The sequence below is a fragment of the Manis pentadactyla genome, chromosome 10 (genome assembly GCF_030020395.1).
Source record: "Manis pentadactyla isolate mManPen7 chromosome 10, mManPen7.hap1, whole genome shotgun sequence".
Classification (NCBI taxonomy): domain Eukaryota; kingdom Metazoa; phylum Chordata; class Mammalia; order Pholidota; family Manidae; genus Manis; species Manis pentadactyla.
In genome coordinates this window covers 24059381-24077725 of record NC_080028.1, presented here as the reverse complement: position 1 = coordinate 24077725, position 18345 = coordinate 24059381, and the positions used below count along the sequence as shown (strand labels likewise).

At 35.2% G+C, this 18345-nt stretch overlaps 1 protein-coding gene across 1 annotated transcript; it reads right to left on the bottom strand.

Annotated features, from left to right (window-relative positions):
* Positions 1–714: 714 nt before the first annotated feature.
* On the bottom strand, positions 715–11759 carry USP44 (ubiquitin specific peptidase 44). The gene is made up of 5 exons (XM_036891321.2): positions 10274–11759; positions 7475–7670; positions 5180–5288; positions 2125–2330; positions 715–1148 (listed from the first exon to the last, which is right to left on the bottom strand). Exons 1-5 carry the CDS (start codon positions 11717–11719, stop codon positions 949–951), a joined length of 2157 nt encoding a protein of 718 aa, XP_036747216.2. The 5' UTR covers positions 11720–11759; the 3' UTR covers positions 715–948.
* Positions 11760–18345: the final 6586 nt, after the last annotated feature.

Here is an 18345-nt window from a genome sequence, read left to right as displayed (position 1 = left end):
AAAGCTCAAAATAGAAATACAATTTGACCCAGGAATCCCACTTCTAGGAATTTACCCTAAGAATGCAGCAGCCCAGTTTGAAAAAGACATATGCACCCCTGTGTTTGTCGCAGCACTATGTACAATAGCCAAGAAATGGAAGCAACCTAAGTGTCCATCAGTAGATGAATGGATAAAGAAGATGTGGTACATATACACAGTGGAATATTATTCTGCCATAAGAAGAAAACAAATCCTACCATTTGCAATAACATGGATGGAGCTAGAGGGTATTATCCTCAGTGTAATAAGCCAGGTGGAGAAAGACAAGTACCAAATGATCTCACTCATATGTGGAGTATAAGAACAAAGAAAAAAACTGAAGGAGCAAGACAGCAGCAGACTCACAGAACCCAAGAATGGACTAACAGTTACCAAAGGGAAAGGGACTGGGGAGGATGGTTGGGATGGGATAAGGGGTGGGGAAAAAAGAAAGGGGGCCTTATGATTAGCATGTATAATCGGGGGGGCACTGGGAGGGCTGTACAACACAGAGAAGACAAGTAGTGATTCTATAGCATCTTACTAGGCTGATGGACAGTGACTGTAATGGGGTATGTGGGGGGGACTTGGTGATTGGAGGAGTCTAGTAAACATAATGTTTCTTATGTAATTGTAGATTATTGATACCAAAATAAAAAAATATATATATATATATGAAAGAGGCAAGACAAGTCTGAGGTATACTCTAAAGGTTTAAAACTCCCACGGAGTTGAAAAAAGTATAGTTACTTCCTATACTGATATACATGTATTTATGCTGACTGTCTCTATTATTACAGATACAAAAATGTATAAACAGTGTGCACTGATTCATAAGTAAAAAAAAAAAAATGAAGCTCAAAATTGTAAGTCAGCACTTTAAAAAAGTATATATAAAATCACAAGAAAAGCCCCACTGTCTTTGGATCAGCTAAGGATTTCATTAGGAGAGGTATCAGCTTCTTCACTGGGTTGTTGGCTACCAGACAGGAGTTCTGCAGGCAAGAGTTTAGAATGTCCATTCTCAGTAATTCGCTGGGTATAAAACAAGATATAAGCTTGGGCCTTGCATACTTCCTCCATAGTGCACATACTTAGCTTGGAATCATTGCAGTGTACCCAGAACCCTAGAGTGAAGCACAGAAATATACCTTAATGTTTATAAAGGAACTTTATAGATATTTCAAATATAACTTGGATTTAAAGGCATTCATTTCAGTGAGAGTTACACTTTTTTTTTCAAGGGCAAATAATCATCTAGCCAATTCATTTCTGTTAATGAGAAATACAGCTTGGGTGTTATGTTACTCTGAATTCATACCTTTATCCTAGAAGTAATTTAAAGTTATAGAATCTGATTAGTTCACTTGATGCTATCTTTAATTCCCAGTACAATCTACCAGCTAATGCCTTTGCTGCCAATCATACTATAAAGCAAATAGTGTAGAACTAACTCTTGGTAGTTTAGGGTTAAATTAATTGCCTTCATGGGTTACCTGGGTTCTTTGTCCACACCTCTTTTCTGTTTGTATTTTTGGTGGGGGTATACTGCAAGTGGGGAGGCTCATTCTTTGTACAACAGTATGTAGGGAAAGGCAAAATAAATGAAACCTACATCCAATCATTTTTGCTACCTATGAAGCTAGTCCTAGAAGGGCCCATGGAGGCAGTAAGTGAAAGTGAATTTTCTGTGTTAAAACCTGAACTCAAAAGTTTGTTCCAAATATGTGATCCTCCAATTTGTTAGATGCTGTTATTTGACAAAATTAACTAAATTAGACTAGTAAACAGAGGACCTATTCATGGAAATGTGTCTTTAAGAAAAAACAGCATTTTATGGCTTTTAATTAATGAGACCATCATGATTATCCTATCCCTTACAGCCCTTGAAAGTCAAAATGCAAGCCCACAGAAAATGGAATATCCATTTTCTGCACAAATCCTTAATATTTTATGAACAATACTGCAGAAGCATTTCTCTTGAAAGAAAACAGAGTTAAGTGGCTTTGCTTAAGATGACTTAGTGTCCAATTTAGAATGTTAAAAGCCTGAACTCCAGCTTCCAAGTCTAACTCAAGACAAAATACTTTTTCCCATCTATACCTCCTTCAGAATTATAGCAGTAGGCAGTGTAGTGTCCTGAGCCAAATCCTTTCCCATGGTGCATTACTACAGCAGATAAGTCATAGATAAAACATTCTGGTCTGAGGGACTGCAGGGACTCCCTGCAGCAATAGGGTTCCATGTTTAAGATTTCTTCAAAGCCAACATGAACACCAATCTTCTCCCGGTTATTACATCCTGACCACCTGTTAACAAACCAGAGTTAAATTATCAACAAAATCAAGGAAAAATACCCATGTACTAGATTAGAAGGTCTCAGAGAGTAGAGACAACAAAGTATCATATATAAAATAAGGTAAATCGAACCATTTCAAAGAAGGCCTTAGAGAGTACAGACTACAGAGTATCATATATAAAAGTAATGTAAACATAAAGCCATTTCAATGCTGAAGTTGGCTTTTAAGTGCAGAAATTCAGGTTTATTTACCCAACAAGTTTAATCATATTTTAAAATAAATATTTTCTGTAGTTGGAGGAGAATATAGGAAGAAAATGAACTTTTTGAAAAGTATTGCCAAATGGCTTTTCCCACTTTCTAACAGATTCTAGGCACCAAAGGGTTTTAAATTTTTTTACAGTCTTGTCACAACATGAGGGTATACTAGAGGACAATTTGTTGAGAGACGATCTGGATTCTTGGCCAGGTGTGGAGAAAAACAGGACACCTCTAATTCTTCAGAGTTATTCTGGCTTAGAAAAAATAGAAACTGTGACCCTTTCCTGTATGTAAATCAGCAAACACCAGTTATTGACAGAACTCAAATAAATGCATCTATACCGTCATCTTCTCAATCTATTGTTCATGCTTTGCAGTGCTGATCTAAGCATGGTAAACAGTGCTCGAATCCTACACAAAGTATGAACTGGTGTTATGGGGGGAAAATAATGTAACATGGTAATTCCAAGAGATCATAATCCAGCTTCGGGTGGTGTGGTGCAGAGACAATAGACACAAATGAAAACATGATAGTATTAAAACATGAGGTTTTAATAGAACTGGGAGGCACACACATGGAGAACCTAAAGTATTAGAAATGCTCCTGTGTGTTCCTCCCCAATTGTCTCTTTTTATTTCTTACATACTCTATAATTTTATACACTTTCACAACAGTACTTCTGAATATGAGGAGAAAGGGGAAAGATAAATGTAGTGCTAAACATAAAGTCTTGAAACAAAAATAAATATGGCAGTAAGGGTCAAAGTATTTTGTACAATAAATGCTGTGGGACTGTTTTTATTAGAACACGTATTTTGGGCAGAAGATGGAAGGGAATAGAGTCAAATAGGTTTAAATTAAAGAGGGCTCAAATGCCAGATTAAAGTAGCAATTACGAAAACAGGAGGTTCTTGAACAGTTTATAGTAACCAATTAAGTATCAATTTAAGTAACAAAAATGTAAGTCCTTTTAATTCTACCTTTATAGAATTTCATATATGTTCTCTGTCTCTCCATGCTCTCTGGCCTTTGTTACCTGGCTCTGGAATACAGTATTAATTTCCTGCCTAATCTTCCCATTTTCACTTGATTTTATATACCTGCCTTTTCAGTAACCCTTTTGTTATATACTATAAACCCTTCCCTGTTCGTTTTTCCATACCTTTGTTCATGTTGTTCCCTTAGGCTAAAGTGCTCCTCCTTCTGTATCCACCCCATTCATTCACTTAATATTTTGGAGCCTCTACTATGTATTGAGCTTGGCTCTTGGGATACAGGAATGAAAAAGACAAGATCTCTCTTATTACTGAGCTTCTGTTCCACTGGCAGAGGGAGATAAATAAATATGAAAACTACTAAATCAGACAGTGTTTTTTGCCACTAAGCAAAAATAGGGTAATGTGATACTGAGGGTCGAGCCTTTAGATAGAATGGTCAGAGAAGTAAATATCAGAAATAAATATGGCAGTAAGGGTCAGAGAAGTAAATCTCTAAGAGATGAGATGTGAACTGAGACTTGAATGATATAAAGCCCCCATGCCATTAGAAAGGCTTTGGGAATTTTAGACATCAGCTAATTCCAACCTCCAAATCTCTGATAAGTCAATTTGTATATAGTTTGTGATCCTTCGTATTTCTACTTCTATATTACTTTGTGCATGACTGACTATAATCTTCTTGATAAGAGGATGCCACTTTACATTCCTCAATGAATATAGAATAATATATTGCATGAAAAAGTACTCATGATATCTGCTGACTGTACCTTTTATATTCAATAACTATCTGACTAAAGTTAAAAGTGATTCTTTCTGGAAAGTGGGACTGAGAGGAAAGGGGTACTTTCATTTGGGTTTCTACTTTAACTTCTGTAATATTTGAATTTTTTCAAAACATGTATTCATTTAATTATTTTAAAAAATTAAACTGGCAACAACCAATATGTATAAGAAACATGGTCTCAGTAGTTTTCAAATCATTGCACATAAAGTAACTTCTCATTTCATAAAAGAACAATAAGCTCTCAGGTTAACATGGCTATTGCAAGGTATGAAACCATACAATTTAATTAACCATCAGATTTGCCAACTAATTCACCTGACTAAATGTTTTTCTCAAGACTGGAGTTTTTTTGTTTTTGTTTTTTAACTGCTTGGAATTGAACTGCTGTACTTTTGTTCAAATATTTTCCAAGGATGAAGCAATTGGGCCAAATACTCTAAGTTATGGATTATATTTTTTAAATGTTATACCCAAAATATGGTGAATATTTACTTCTATAAGCTGAAACTTAAAAGGAGAATATTACCTAGCAGAGCAGGATGTGAGGGGTCTCCTGATCAGATGCCTTCTACAAGGGAAGCTAATCAGAAGGTTAGTTGCTGAATATAGTGTCTACTGGTCAAGGTTAGAGACAATAAGAGAATTTTTTCTTAAAATAAAAAAGCAGAAGTAGATGTAAGTCATATACTAGCCAAGTACATAATATTAAATTTTAATTCATCACACGTTAGGTTTTGAAGCACTATAAGCACAAGAGGTTAAGTCAGAAGTGTCTATATAGTTGGTAGGCAACTGATAACACTACTACTACTAACCTGAATCGTTTGAGATGTAGTCTGAGTACCTGAGGTAGGTGGCATATCATAAGCTGTTTTTGGGCTTTCGTGAGTACAACTGGTTTTGAGGAAAACCTTCTACGCTTTGCTGTGATATCAAAGACAGAATGAGAGTCAAATTTAAGGATAAAGGATAAGGAAAAGCTGAGTAAAATTTTAATATAATTCAGACATGTATTATCAAATATCTACTTGTTAACAGGCATTGGACTGCGCTAGAGATAAAGATATGGCTTTACTTTCAAGAAACATGTAATTATACAACATTAAAAAAAACTAACTTATGAGCTAATCATGGTAGACAGACATGTAAGCAAGTAAGTACATATTTAATATAATCCTCCACATAAGACCAATAAGAATAATATAGTGCTATAATATTTTTAAAATGGACTTGGCTAAGCAATTTATAGGAAAAGTTAAAACTCCCCCTAAACATACTTCAGTACACTCTTCCTAAACTCTTAATTTTAAGAAGTTTCATGGTCAGCTCATTTATTAGGCTAATCAAGATCCCAGGAGGCATGGGTCCTTACTGTCCAGAATACCTCTCCCCTCCTTCTTCCTTGCAATCCACTCCAGTCCTGGCCAAGGCCTAAGAAAACAGGCCTCTACTAGCCCTATGTCAGAAGCCTCCCTCAGTGTCTTGCTAGTGCTAATTTAGCACCAGATCTTAAAACAACTGGAACTTAGGATTCTTTTTGTTGTCCCCTCTGTTTCTCTACAGGTCCACTTATGGATTGTGTCCTGCAGTTTCTGGCTGGACCACTGACTACCAAAGTTTGCTATTGATGTTCAGGAGCTGTCCTTCAACTTGTACACCAGATCCAACTCCAGCCAGCGCAGTGCCTGCTTCTCATATAGGAGGTAAAATCAGTCCACAAAAGGCTGTTCTCTAAGATAATCTCCACTTTCGACTAGAAGCCTTACTGCTGGGTCTATGCCCTTGAGATCCAATATCTGGCTACCGCTGAATGTCTGGGATTGTGTCCCAGAACACACTGTCTAAGTATAGCTAAATAAGGGGTGTCAACTCCTTGATTTATAGACATTGGCTTTTATGTATGAAATTAAAGTTACTCTTTTAGGCTTTTATTTGGTAGGCCCAGTAGACACACACAAAAATGTTATAAAACCATATTCTGCTTTCATTCATAATATATTTCTACTCCCAGATTTGGTTATGAAAGCATTAGGACCATTCACCTTTATGGCCCCCCCAAAAAAACCTCACCAAATTTTATAAAGGCTTACTTTTTTCTAACCTCATAAATCTTAAGCTCCTTAAAACAGAGTTATTAGGCAGCACTCAGAAAACAATGTTAGAATAAGTTCTAGAAAACTGTCAATTGACGTGACATATTGTCAATGATGGAACATCCATAATTTCTTTTATATTACCTTAGAAGTTAAGTATATACAGCCCTAAAATCATTTTTTCAGACATGGAAGTTAGGGAGAATACCTGGAAATATGTAGTATAAACACTAAAATGCTATGTATACATTAATAGAGATAAAGACACCAGACAAATACACAGTAGACCTAATGTGGTTTTATATACCATTTCCCTGGAGGATGATGCATCACTTTAATTGCAATGGCTGTTTCATCCTCCAGTGTTGGGTTCATGTGCTCACTCCTATTAGAGAGCTTATCATAGTAAATCTCAACAGTCTGTTTTCTTCAGGTATGTGATCACCTTGCAAGTGTCTTACCTCTATCCATACCAACTAGGACGATGACTAATCTAGAACAGATAGCTAGGACACAATTTTTGAATAATCTTTGTTTTTATGCAGCCAGTCTCCATAGCAGCAGTCCAGCTATATGTTACACACATACACACACACACACACACACACACACACACACACACACACATTACCTATATATCAGTGTTTTGCTGTGTAGCAAAAAGACTCAGAAAGCAAGTATTTTATTCAGTACTAAATAACACATTTTCCTTTTACTATTCCCCTTTGCTACTTTATTCTGCCTCACATATTAAATTTAAATTTCCTATTTTATCAATTCTTTTTCTCCATAATTGACTATAGGATTGAAAAATTCTAATGCCATTCTAAGGCAAAACAAATACATAGTTCACAAATGCCAGTTATAAAGTAGAAATATCTAGCCCAGTTTCTTCTGATGAACTAACAAAGTTTATTTCCATAACAGCTACCTAAGGAATTTCATCCAACTTCCTCTCATTTGTGTTTCTCTTTGCTAATCTTAGAAAGGCAAAGAGAATATACAATCTCTACTTACAGTTACACTGGTCACATACGTAGATTTTTCCTTCCAAAACTTCAGTTTCTGTGAAATTGGCCAACATTTCAGTAACCAGACATGGCTGGGAAACAGCATCTTTTCCATTGCACTGGTATCTTTCTGGAAATTCCAGGGACAAGTCCCAGAAAGCTTCTATGGTATTTGATTTGTTGTCACATGCAAGACATGTAACCTACAAATAAAAACAGTTGCTCAGATTACAATTCTCTGTCAAAATATTTACTCCTTTTACTAGAGGTAACTGCCAGTAAGTAAGCTTTTCTTCAGAAAATGTACCATCAGAATTTTGAATAATCTGTTTTATATTATTTTCCAGGAATTTTTTGATTATAATTTTTCCTTCCAAAGACTATCATTACATCCATTATGCACTGCTGGTGTTTAACTACCAGGCATTCAAAAAGCTCTAAGGACATTAGTCAAATCTGAATTTAGGTAAAAAACAACTGTAGACTCGTTTAATTAGATACACATTATGTGTGTGTGTACATATTAATATAGATTTATATACACTTTGTTTGGAGTATTAGACTTGTGGTTCTTTCCTCTTTTCCTTCTTCATCTTTTGCCAATTGATTTTTTTCCTCCTCAAATCTCTATAGCCTCTTTACTATGATACAAATAAAGTACTGTTAGTATATTTTTATATACAGTATATTAGTATACATGGGTTTTGAAGCCCTACCAACTGATAATTTCAAAAGGCAATACATATAAGTAATGATGTCATACTCCCACTTAAAGTGAACATCATGCCATTAAGACCCTCATCAAAACACAGGGACTACAAAGAATATGAGGCAGTTCTAACAACTTACACAGGAAATACAGTAACTGGGAAGGTATACAGTAATAACTCCAGTGATGCATTCAGCAGCGTTAATGCCAACAAACCCTGCACATAACTGAAGACAGACTTTATAGATCAGATAAGCCACATCTGACGTAAAATATTCCTAAGCTCTTTCATATAAGCTATATTCCCTCAGTAGGCAAAAAAAATAAAGCCAGTTCTGATGTAGATTTTGGATTTAACATATTGACACAAAAAAAGAACACTCCTGAAATTTAGTCTGGGGACTCACTAATGTCAGGGTTTAACCTTATGAGAACAGTTTCTTGAATTAAAGAAATAAAAAGCCATTCCAACGACTGACCATCTAGATTTCCTGAAATGACCAGTTTCCTAAGAGTGTATTATAAGTTTAAAGGGAAGAGAGCAAAAAGCTGTCATAACAATTTTTATGAATTTCAAAATTAATCCATAAAAGAAAAAACACACATAGGCACTCTTACACTATTCAAAATATAAAATAGTAACTTCCTGGAAAGAAACTTGTATAAAGTATCAAAAGTCTTACCCTTTGATAAAGTAATTCTACTTCTTGGACTCTGTCTTAAGGAAGTCACCAGAAAAAATGTATTACCTGATTGTGACATTATAACAATAGAAAATAGGAAATAGTTTACAAGTCAACAACAGAGGAATGGTTAAATAAACGATTATGGTATATACGTATGATGGACCTTGAAATGAGAAAAGAATGATCAAATATTTTAATGATTATGAAAAATCCTTACACTAGTAAATGAAAAAGCATGTAAATTCAAAATGACCACTCAATTAGAGGAAATACATGTAAATGTGCAGATGTAAAAAAAAAACTAGAATATACCAAAATATTAGTTGTTTTATGTGTGGTTTGTGGGTTTATGGGATTAGGGGATGAGTTTTCTTTTTTTCTGCATAAATTTATTGTATCATATAGGTTTTCTATAGCTATGTATTACTTATATTTATAATGGTATATTTTAAACTTTTACATAAAAAGTTAGAAATGACAGAGAAAGATGGTAGAAAAAGTTGCATGCAATATCAGAAGCACAGCTCTTATTTGCTAATTGGGCAATGTAGAATCTTTACATTTCTGAAACATTACGTGAAACAAACTTCACAGATGTTCCCTAAGAACAATTGTATTTGAAATATTTAAACTCTATTCCAGAGAAGTATGCTATAAAAACAAAAAGTGGTATCACTACTATGAAGGCTGAACTGAGAAACACAGGTGGATGTGCAGAGGAAGGAAATGACCTAACAGCCTAATTGCCTCAGTTAAAAATATGTATTTTTTAAAGCTCTTCGCTATGGAAAAGAAGAGAGCCTTACGTCTAGTAATAGTCTACCAACAAGTCCACTCATTATAGAGAACTATCGATCAGATGGAAGATTCTGGTTTTATGATTCCTTTTCTCAACAACAGAAACTTGCATCTGTAATTAAGGATTATTCTAGATGGAATCACTTTTATTTATCTCAAAATTTTCCTACCTACTTGTTAAACCTTTGAGACCTTGGCCCACTTTGGTTTTATAGGAAGTCACGCAGGACTACTCTTTGGTCCCTAAAATGACTCAAGTGTGCACCAAACACATTCCCAGTACAGCAGCATCTTCAAATCTGTTTGCTGTGGAATTAAACCCTCTTCTCAGTCCCTAAGAGAATGAATGCAATATTATTAGCCTAAGAACTCTGTTTCCTGGTTCCTTCCCCACAAAAAAGTTTTGGTGCCATGGATATAAACTACTTCCAGTGATGCATGAAGAAACTGTAAATGAGTGAGCTGACTTCTTTATACACATTTATGAAAGTGACCTATTTTTCCCTGAAAACTGTACTAGCTCTAACATACTAGATATATAGAGAATATGCATTTTTTAGGCTTCACTTCATCAATTTCCCAAGATGAAAATAAGATTTAAAAAAATCCATACCTGACTAAGAAGTTGTCCATGGAAGATGTTATTCACAACATTCAGAACATGTTTAATAAGTTTCCTTTGAGAAGTGGGGATAAGAGCTGGTAACCTAGTACCAGTTGTTTCTAGTTCATGTTGTATTTTATCCAAAAGTTCACAAAGGAATTCCTGAGCATCCTGTTGGGCATAACCACGAAAAGCAGGAATTAGTCTCCACACTGAGTGTAGCATAGCGAATGGTGACACCAAGGCCCACTTTCCAGACCACATGACTTGGAACAAGGTGTGCAATTCATGGCAGAGAGAAATGTACTGTGAACGTGGCTCCCTTAGCTGAATAAGTTCCATCTTCCTTCTCTTTAATGCTCCACCACTTAGTCCTGATGATAAACTTGAGTATGTGGAGTGAACAGAGCCTGTATCTTTTTCTTGGCTTTCACTCATTTGATATACTGTATCTGTAATTGGTGGATGCTTATAAGATGATCTTGTCTGATCACTAGCTGTCACAGCCAGCCATCGATTCAAATCAAGTTTCAAAAAACATTGTCGAAAAATAAGTAAATGACTCAACACTTGAAGAACAGAATTCATATAGCAAGTATTCCCCAAATTTCTCAATCCTGTTACACCAGGCGCTACTATTGGCCTTCCTTTAACTGAGGAGTCACTGTTTTTTTTCAATCTCACATCTTCTGAGGTAGATACTACTTTATCTTTTGCTGGTGATGCTGGGGTTTGTAGAGATATTTGAATAGGAACTATTTCTATTGTGGCAGACTGAGCTGGACTTTGCAAACGTAAACTTTTTCTTGGAGGGATAGTTTCCAATTCTGCTTTAACTTCATATTCTAATTCTTGCTGTCTTTTTTTCACTTCTCTTATTGCTATTTTTTCTTGAAACTGTTCTTCGTGCTTTTTTCTTCCAATGGGTGACTGATCAAACCAAATTCGAAAGATTTTACCCATTAGTATCCTCCTCCTGTGCCAAAGAGCAGTGTACATTTGATCTTCAATTTGAAGCAGAGATTGGGCACCATCATGTAAGAAATAAGAATCACCTGTACCCATAGACCGTAAAATCCTTCCACTACGAGTGGTACAATGGTAACTCTGATTTTTTATTGCATTTAATGTACTTCGTAGTAACTTCAGGTCTCCAGCTACATTATCATTAAGAATATAATCATCACAAAAGTAACAAAAAACGTACATCTCATTCACCTCCAATGCAACAGGATGACTGCTTTCTTGAAAGTGCTTGAGTGCATGTTCTTCAATATATCTTCCACAGGCAACATGACAACAGCTAAGGCAGGCCCAAATTGACTCGGTTGTATTGCAGTCCACACAATGCCATTTCTGAGGGTTGAGGATGGAATGGTCTTGGGCAAGCTGCAACTGCCCAATGTGTTTGCACTTATCCATTGTTAACATTTGTTTAGTCTTGCTGAGAAACATAGAATCCAAACAAGTCTTTGTTCACAACACTTTAAGCACCTGAAAACTAAGCAGAACAAATCATTTTTAATAAAATAAAACAAGAAGTCAATATTTTTCTTTATTATAAAGTATTTTTCCAAGAATAATTTTATACATTTGCTCCCTCTGCCCCCAATTTCTGGGCTGCCTATTATAATATGATATGCAGCTCTCACTCTTCCCTGGCTCTAGACTAATCTCTCATCCACCTTGATCTCTAAAGAACACACACTTCACTTAAATTTCTCTGATGGGTCCCCTTTAAAATTTTTGTTTTTAATTTCTGCCACCATCTACTGGTGAAAAATGGGAAGTGATCACTTTTCACTGAACTGGAATAACACCTATGCTTTTTATCCAACAGTCTGAGGGCAGTTTACAAAACAACATTCCTTTTCATAAATATTGGGGCTGACAAAATCCAGATATATCTCACTGATATCTACATTCTGAAAGCCCTATGTGGAATTACTAAAGCATAATCAGTTAAAAGCATGGGTTTGGAAGAAGAAAGACTTAAATTTTAATTCTACCTGTGCCACATACTGTTATACGTCTGATTTGATCAAATATTTTAACTTCTCTAAACTTCATCTAGGAAAAATTATACCTTCATTGGATTCTCAAAGAATTTAGTTAACATAAAATATCTGACACATACGAAACACTCAATCAACTGTAGCTACAAGGGTAACAACAGTGAATGGATCTTAATATTCTAGTTATTTAAATAATTCATATTAAATATTCTACTCATTTTAAATTTGGTTTCCATTAGTAAATCAATAATGATCTTTAATTCAAGGTTCTATAACATAGTCTTATTGGATAGACTTGATGGTTTGTATACCTTAGAGACAAAAACAGAAGGTAAGAATGTTTTTTGTGTTTGAACAGGCTCTCAGAAATGTGCAAGGAGGTGTAAGCAAATAATGAGTAAAAAGGAAGAATGTGGAGTGGATGGCAATATAATGAACTTTTACATTCTGGTAGGCCTAAGCATTATCTGCACTTATAATCTTATTCTAGAAAGCAAATACACACACACCAAAAACCCCAACATAATAAAACCAAACCAAACCTATGTAATTTTAACCCAGAAACTTGTCCTTTATCAGTTAAAGTCAGGGATACTTCTGAATGAGAACCTAAAAATAGTGAACCATTATCTAGTTAAAAATTAGGGATCAGAATAAAACCAATAGCTGGTTCTTTGAGAAAAAAAAGAGAATATACAGAAATAAACCAAATCAAAAACAAAAAAGGAATAAACTGATGCCACAGAAATACAAAGAATTGTTAGAGAATTCTTAGAAAAATTATGTGTCATTAAATTGGAAAACCTAGAAGAAATGGACAATTTCCTAGAAAGGTACAACCTTCCAAGACTGACCCAAGAAGAAACAGAAAATCTGAACAAATTACCAGTAACAAAATTAAATTGGTAATCAAAAAACTCCCAGCAAACAAAAGTTCAGGACCAAATGGCTTCACAGCTGAATTCTACCAAACATTTAAAGAAGAGCTAATACCCATCCTCCTTAAAGTATTCCAAAAAACAGAAGAGGGAATACTTCCAAACTCATTCTATGAGGTCAGCATCACTCTAATACCAAAACCAGGCAGACACCACAAAAAAGGAAAATTATAGACTAATATCCCTGATGAACATAGATGCAAAATCCTCAACAAAATATTAACAAACTGAATTCTAAAATACCTCAAAAGGATCATCCATAATGACCAAGTGGTATTAATTCCACAGATGCAAGGATAATACAATATTAACAAATCAATCGATGTGATATACCACATTAACAAAAAAGGACAAAAACCCTGTAATCACCTCAATAGAGGCTGAAAAAGCATTCGACAAAATTCAACACCCATTCATGAGAAAAAACTCTCAACAAAATGGGTATTGAGGGAATGTATCTCAACATAATAAAGGCCATATACAACAAACCCACAGCTAACATCATACTCACAGTGAAAACCTAAAAGCTTTTCCTCTAAGATCAGAAACAAGATAGGGATGCCCACTCTCACCACTTTTATTCAACATAGTACTGGAAGTCCTAGCCACAGTAATCAGACAAGAGAAACAGATAAAATGCATCCAAATTGGTAAGGAAGAAGTAGAACTGTCACTATTTTCAGATGACATGGTATTATATATAGAAAACCCTAAAGACTCCATCAAAAAAAACTATTAGAACTAATAACTGAATTTAGCAAAGTTGAAGGATATAAATTAATACACAGAAATATTTTACATTCCTATATAGTAACAGTGAACTGGGAGAAAGAGAAATCAGGAAAACAACTCCATTTACAATTTCATCAAAAAGAATAATATACCTAGGAATAAACCTAACCAAGGAGGTGAAAGACCTGTACTCTGAAAATTACAAGACACCCCTGAGAGAAATTAAAGACATCAATAAATGGAAATCTGTCCATTGTTCATGGATAGGAAGAATTAATATTGTCAAAACGGTCATCCTGCCTAAAGCAATTTACAGATTCAGTACAATCCCTATCAAAATACCAACAGAATTTTCCATGAACTAGAACAGATAATCCTAAAATTAATGGAACCACAAAAGACCCCAAATAGCCAAAGTAACTCTGAGAGAGATGAGCAGAGCTGGGAGTATTAGGCTCCCTGACTTAAAGCTATGCTACAAAGCTATAGTAATCACAACAGTATGGTACAGACACAAGAAAAGACCTATAGATCAATGGAACAGAATAGAGAGCCGAGAAATAAACCCTAACATATATAGTCAATTAATTTTGATAAAAAAGCTGTGAATGTACAATGCGGAAAAGACAGTCTCTTCAATAACTGGTGTTGGGAAAATTGGGCAGCTACATGTAGGAGAATGAAACTGTATTATTATTTAACTCCATACACACAAAATAAACTCACAATGGATTAAAGGCCTAAATGAAAGACATAAAACCATAAAACTCTGAGAAGAAAACATAGGCAAAAATCTCTTGAACATAAGCATGAGCAATTTTTTTCTGGACACATCTGTGCCAAGGGAAACAAAACTAAAAATAAACAAGTGGGACTACATCATACTAAAAAATTTCTGTACAGAAAGGACGCCAGCAGGACAAAAAGGCAACATACAGTATGGGTGAGTATATTGGTAAATGATTTATCTGATAAAGGGTTAACAACCAAAATATATAAAGAACTCATGTGACTCAACACCAAAAAATACCAAATAACTTTATTAAGAATTGGATGGAAGACCTGAACAGACATTTCTCCAAAGAAGAAATACAGATGGCCAACAGGCACATGAAAAGACGCTCCATATTGTTAATCATTAGGGAAATCAAGTCAGAACCACAATGAGATATCACCTCACACCGGTCAGAATGGCTTCTATCCAAAAGACAATAAATAACAAGTGTTGGCAAGGATGTGGAGAAAAGGGAACCCTCCTACACTGTTGGTGGGAATGGAAAATGGAAAGCAGTACAGAGGTTCCTCAAAATACTAAAACTAGAAATACCATATGACCCAGTAATTCCACTCCTAGGAAGTTACCTGAAGAAAACAAAATCCCTGATTCAAAAAGATATATGAACTGCTATGTTTATCACTGCCTTATTTACAACAGCCAAGATATGGAAACAAACTAAGTGTCCATCAATAGATAAATGGATAAAGAAGATGTGGTATATGTACACAATGGAATATGATTCAGTCATAAAAAAGAAAGAAATCCTGCCATTTGCAAAATGGATGGACCTAGAGGGTATTATGCTGAATGAAATAAGCCAGGTAGGGAAAGGCAAATACCATATGATTTCACTTATTTGTAGAATCTAAAAACAAAACAAAATGAACAAAATAGCAGTAGGCTCAGAGACACTGAGATGTGACTGGTAGTTACCATGGGGTAGGGGTTGGGATGGGTGGGTGGGGAGAGTGAGGGGGGTAAAGGGGCACAAATATTTTCAATCATAATGTAAGTTGTTCACAGGGATGGTAGTAAAGCATGGAGAATATAGACAATGATTCTGTAACATCTTCCTATATTGACAGTAACTGTATTAGTTGGAGTAAGGATGGGTAACTATTGAACCATTGTGTTGTATACTTGAAACCAATATAAAATTGTATATTAACTATACTTCAATAAAATTTTTTAAATTAGGTATCAGAGAGATGGAAACTGCATTTTATTTATTTCATGGAAAACATTTAATAATGCATACTACTGATGAATCACTAAGTCATTAATCTCAAACCAATAAAACATTGTATATAAACTATATTTCAATAATAATGTCAATTTTTGAAAATTAGGGATCAAGACATTTTCTTCATTGATTAACATAAATCAAACACAAATTTCAGGTTGCAGGTGGGACCTAGTTAAAGAACATTCAGAACATTGTAGCATGATTAATGCTTTAAACATTTTAGGGCAGCAAGAACATGAATTTCAATGGTACTTGCAAATATTACTCTGCAGCCCTTAGAAAACTGCAAAGGTAAAGCTGATTTTTGGCTCCTTCCCACTTTCTTTTTGTAATATCTCCTAGCAGAGTTTCCCACCCATTTCATAACATTTAGATAAGGGTACCAAGTTCCAACCATCATGTGCACACATTTCGAGTACATATTTTAAATTTACTTCTCTTCCCTCAAATTGTCCTGAGGTCCAAAATCTAGTCAAATATATAATTTTATTAGTTGTTAATGGCAAAATTAGTGATTAAAATGCTCTATTATCCAAAATCCTTCCAGGTACTGAGGTAAAAAATCTTGGATCATCCTTGACTCTTCTCTTTTTCTTCTCCCTACACCAAACCTTTAGAAAAAATAGTTGGTTCTACCTTCAAAATATATCTAGTATTTGTCTACTTATTACCCTAACAGCCACCAGTCTGGTCCAAGCCACAGGAAAGCCTCACCTGGATTACTGCAATAAGGCTCCTAAATGGTCTCCCAGCTTCAATCCTCGCTGTCACCAAAAGTTTACTCTCCACACAGCAGCAGCACACTTTGCCTTTAGACCCAGACAACCAGAGTGCATATGTGACACTTTAGGGATCTCCCTGCTCTGTCCCTCTCCTAGTATGTAGTCATCAGCATCAAAGGGATGTGGCCACTTAGAATCTGTACACATCCTCAACTTCCTTTTAGACCCATTCAGTGGTACCTGGGACCTGCAGAGTTCCATGCTCCAATCATCCCTTCTTCTGGCAAGTCATAGACAATAATTATCATTTCAACTGGTAGAGATGAAAAGGGGAATGTTTTTTATTTACTTTCAAGGAAAATTATTTCATTCTAAAATTTTAAAGAGGTGGTATGAGCTAATAATACCTTGCATAAGATGCAGAAAAGAAGCCTCAAAAGAAAAACCTAGAATGATATTCATTCTGGGGTTATCTCTGGGTAAATGGGGCTTAAAATTATTTTATTCTCTTATTCATATTTTCAAATTTCCAAAAATAATGAACATGTTACTTGTATAAAACATCTTAAGTAGGAAAAATAGTGCCATTAAGTGCTAAAAATTATTTACTAGCCTCTTTAGTCTGAAAATACATTCTCTTGGTTATAAGGAATTTGCGTACTTCACTGAAGTTATTACTAAAAAATCTATTTAGATGATAACAAGGTCCCTGACCTTCAAGAGGAATTGGCCTATAATCAAAGAATATGATTTCATTCAATGCATTATTGTAAAAAGGGTGAAAGGCTGATCAGATGTCTTTCTGAGAGGCAGTATAGCACAGGGGAGAGGTATCAGAGCAAAATTGTTAGAGCACACCCTGGAATCCAAATGCCTGAGTTTTAACAATTGGCTGTATTTACTATGTGACCTAGAGAAATTATTTTGCTCTACGTACCTACCTCAGTTTTCTTACCTGTAAAATACCTGTGGTAATAACACCAATAGGGTTGTTGAGGGAATTAGAGAAATTTATATTTGTAAAGGATGCAGAAAAATTCCTGGTACTTAATAATATGGCCTTCAGTACTTCTTAGCTGCCAACAATAATAAATAATATTACTACTACAGATATTATTATTATAAATGCTAATTTCCTTCTACTTTTATCACTTTTAGCCAGGGATTCATTCTTCTCAGTCAAATGTGTATGTACTAAACCCAACTAAGGTGCTAACTGATAATTAAGATGTTAGCTGAAAACTAAGGTCTGACCTCTCCCAGGGGTATTTGCATTTTAAAAGAGGATCTCTCAAAGATAAAATCTTTTAAAAAATCCAAAGAAGTGAAACCAGAATGGTGGAATGATGGATCATGAGATTAATATTTTAGAGTAGGGGGCCCACATACCCTGTCTACTTATGAAAGAAAACGGTAGGGGGTGAACGACCAAGGGAAGGGCAGGGAGGGAGGAAAGCAGTAGCTTAGAGTGCCGGGCTGCAGCCACCAGAGATCTCTAGTGTGCTCTGCTGCCTGGAGCCAAAGCTCAGACAGTTACCAGGGTATCCCCAAAAGGGCCTCATTACACAAAGATCCAAAAGCTTGGAGGAAAAGAAAGGGGAGTGGGAGTATTTCTTGACACTTCCTATTTTCCCCTACCGTGTTCAGAGC

Excerpts from the sequence above, each read along its gene's own strand:
- USP44 (XM_036891321.2), bottom strand. The coding sequence starts at position 11,719 with ATGTTTCTCAGCAAGACTAAACAAATGTTAACAATGGATAAGTGCAAA. Across the intron at positions 5,289-7,474 it reads CGTATGTGACCAGTGTAACT|CAAAGCGTAGAAGGTTTTCC; the intron begins GTAAGTAGAGAT and ends TTGATATCACAG. Across the intron at positions 2,331-5,179 it reads CTACATCTCAAACGATTCAG|GTGGTCAGGATGTAATAACC; the intron begins GTTAGTAGTAGT and ends GTTTGTTAACAG.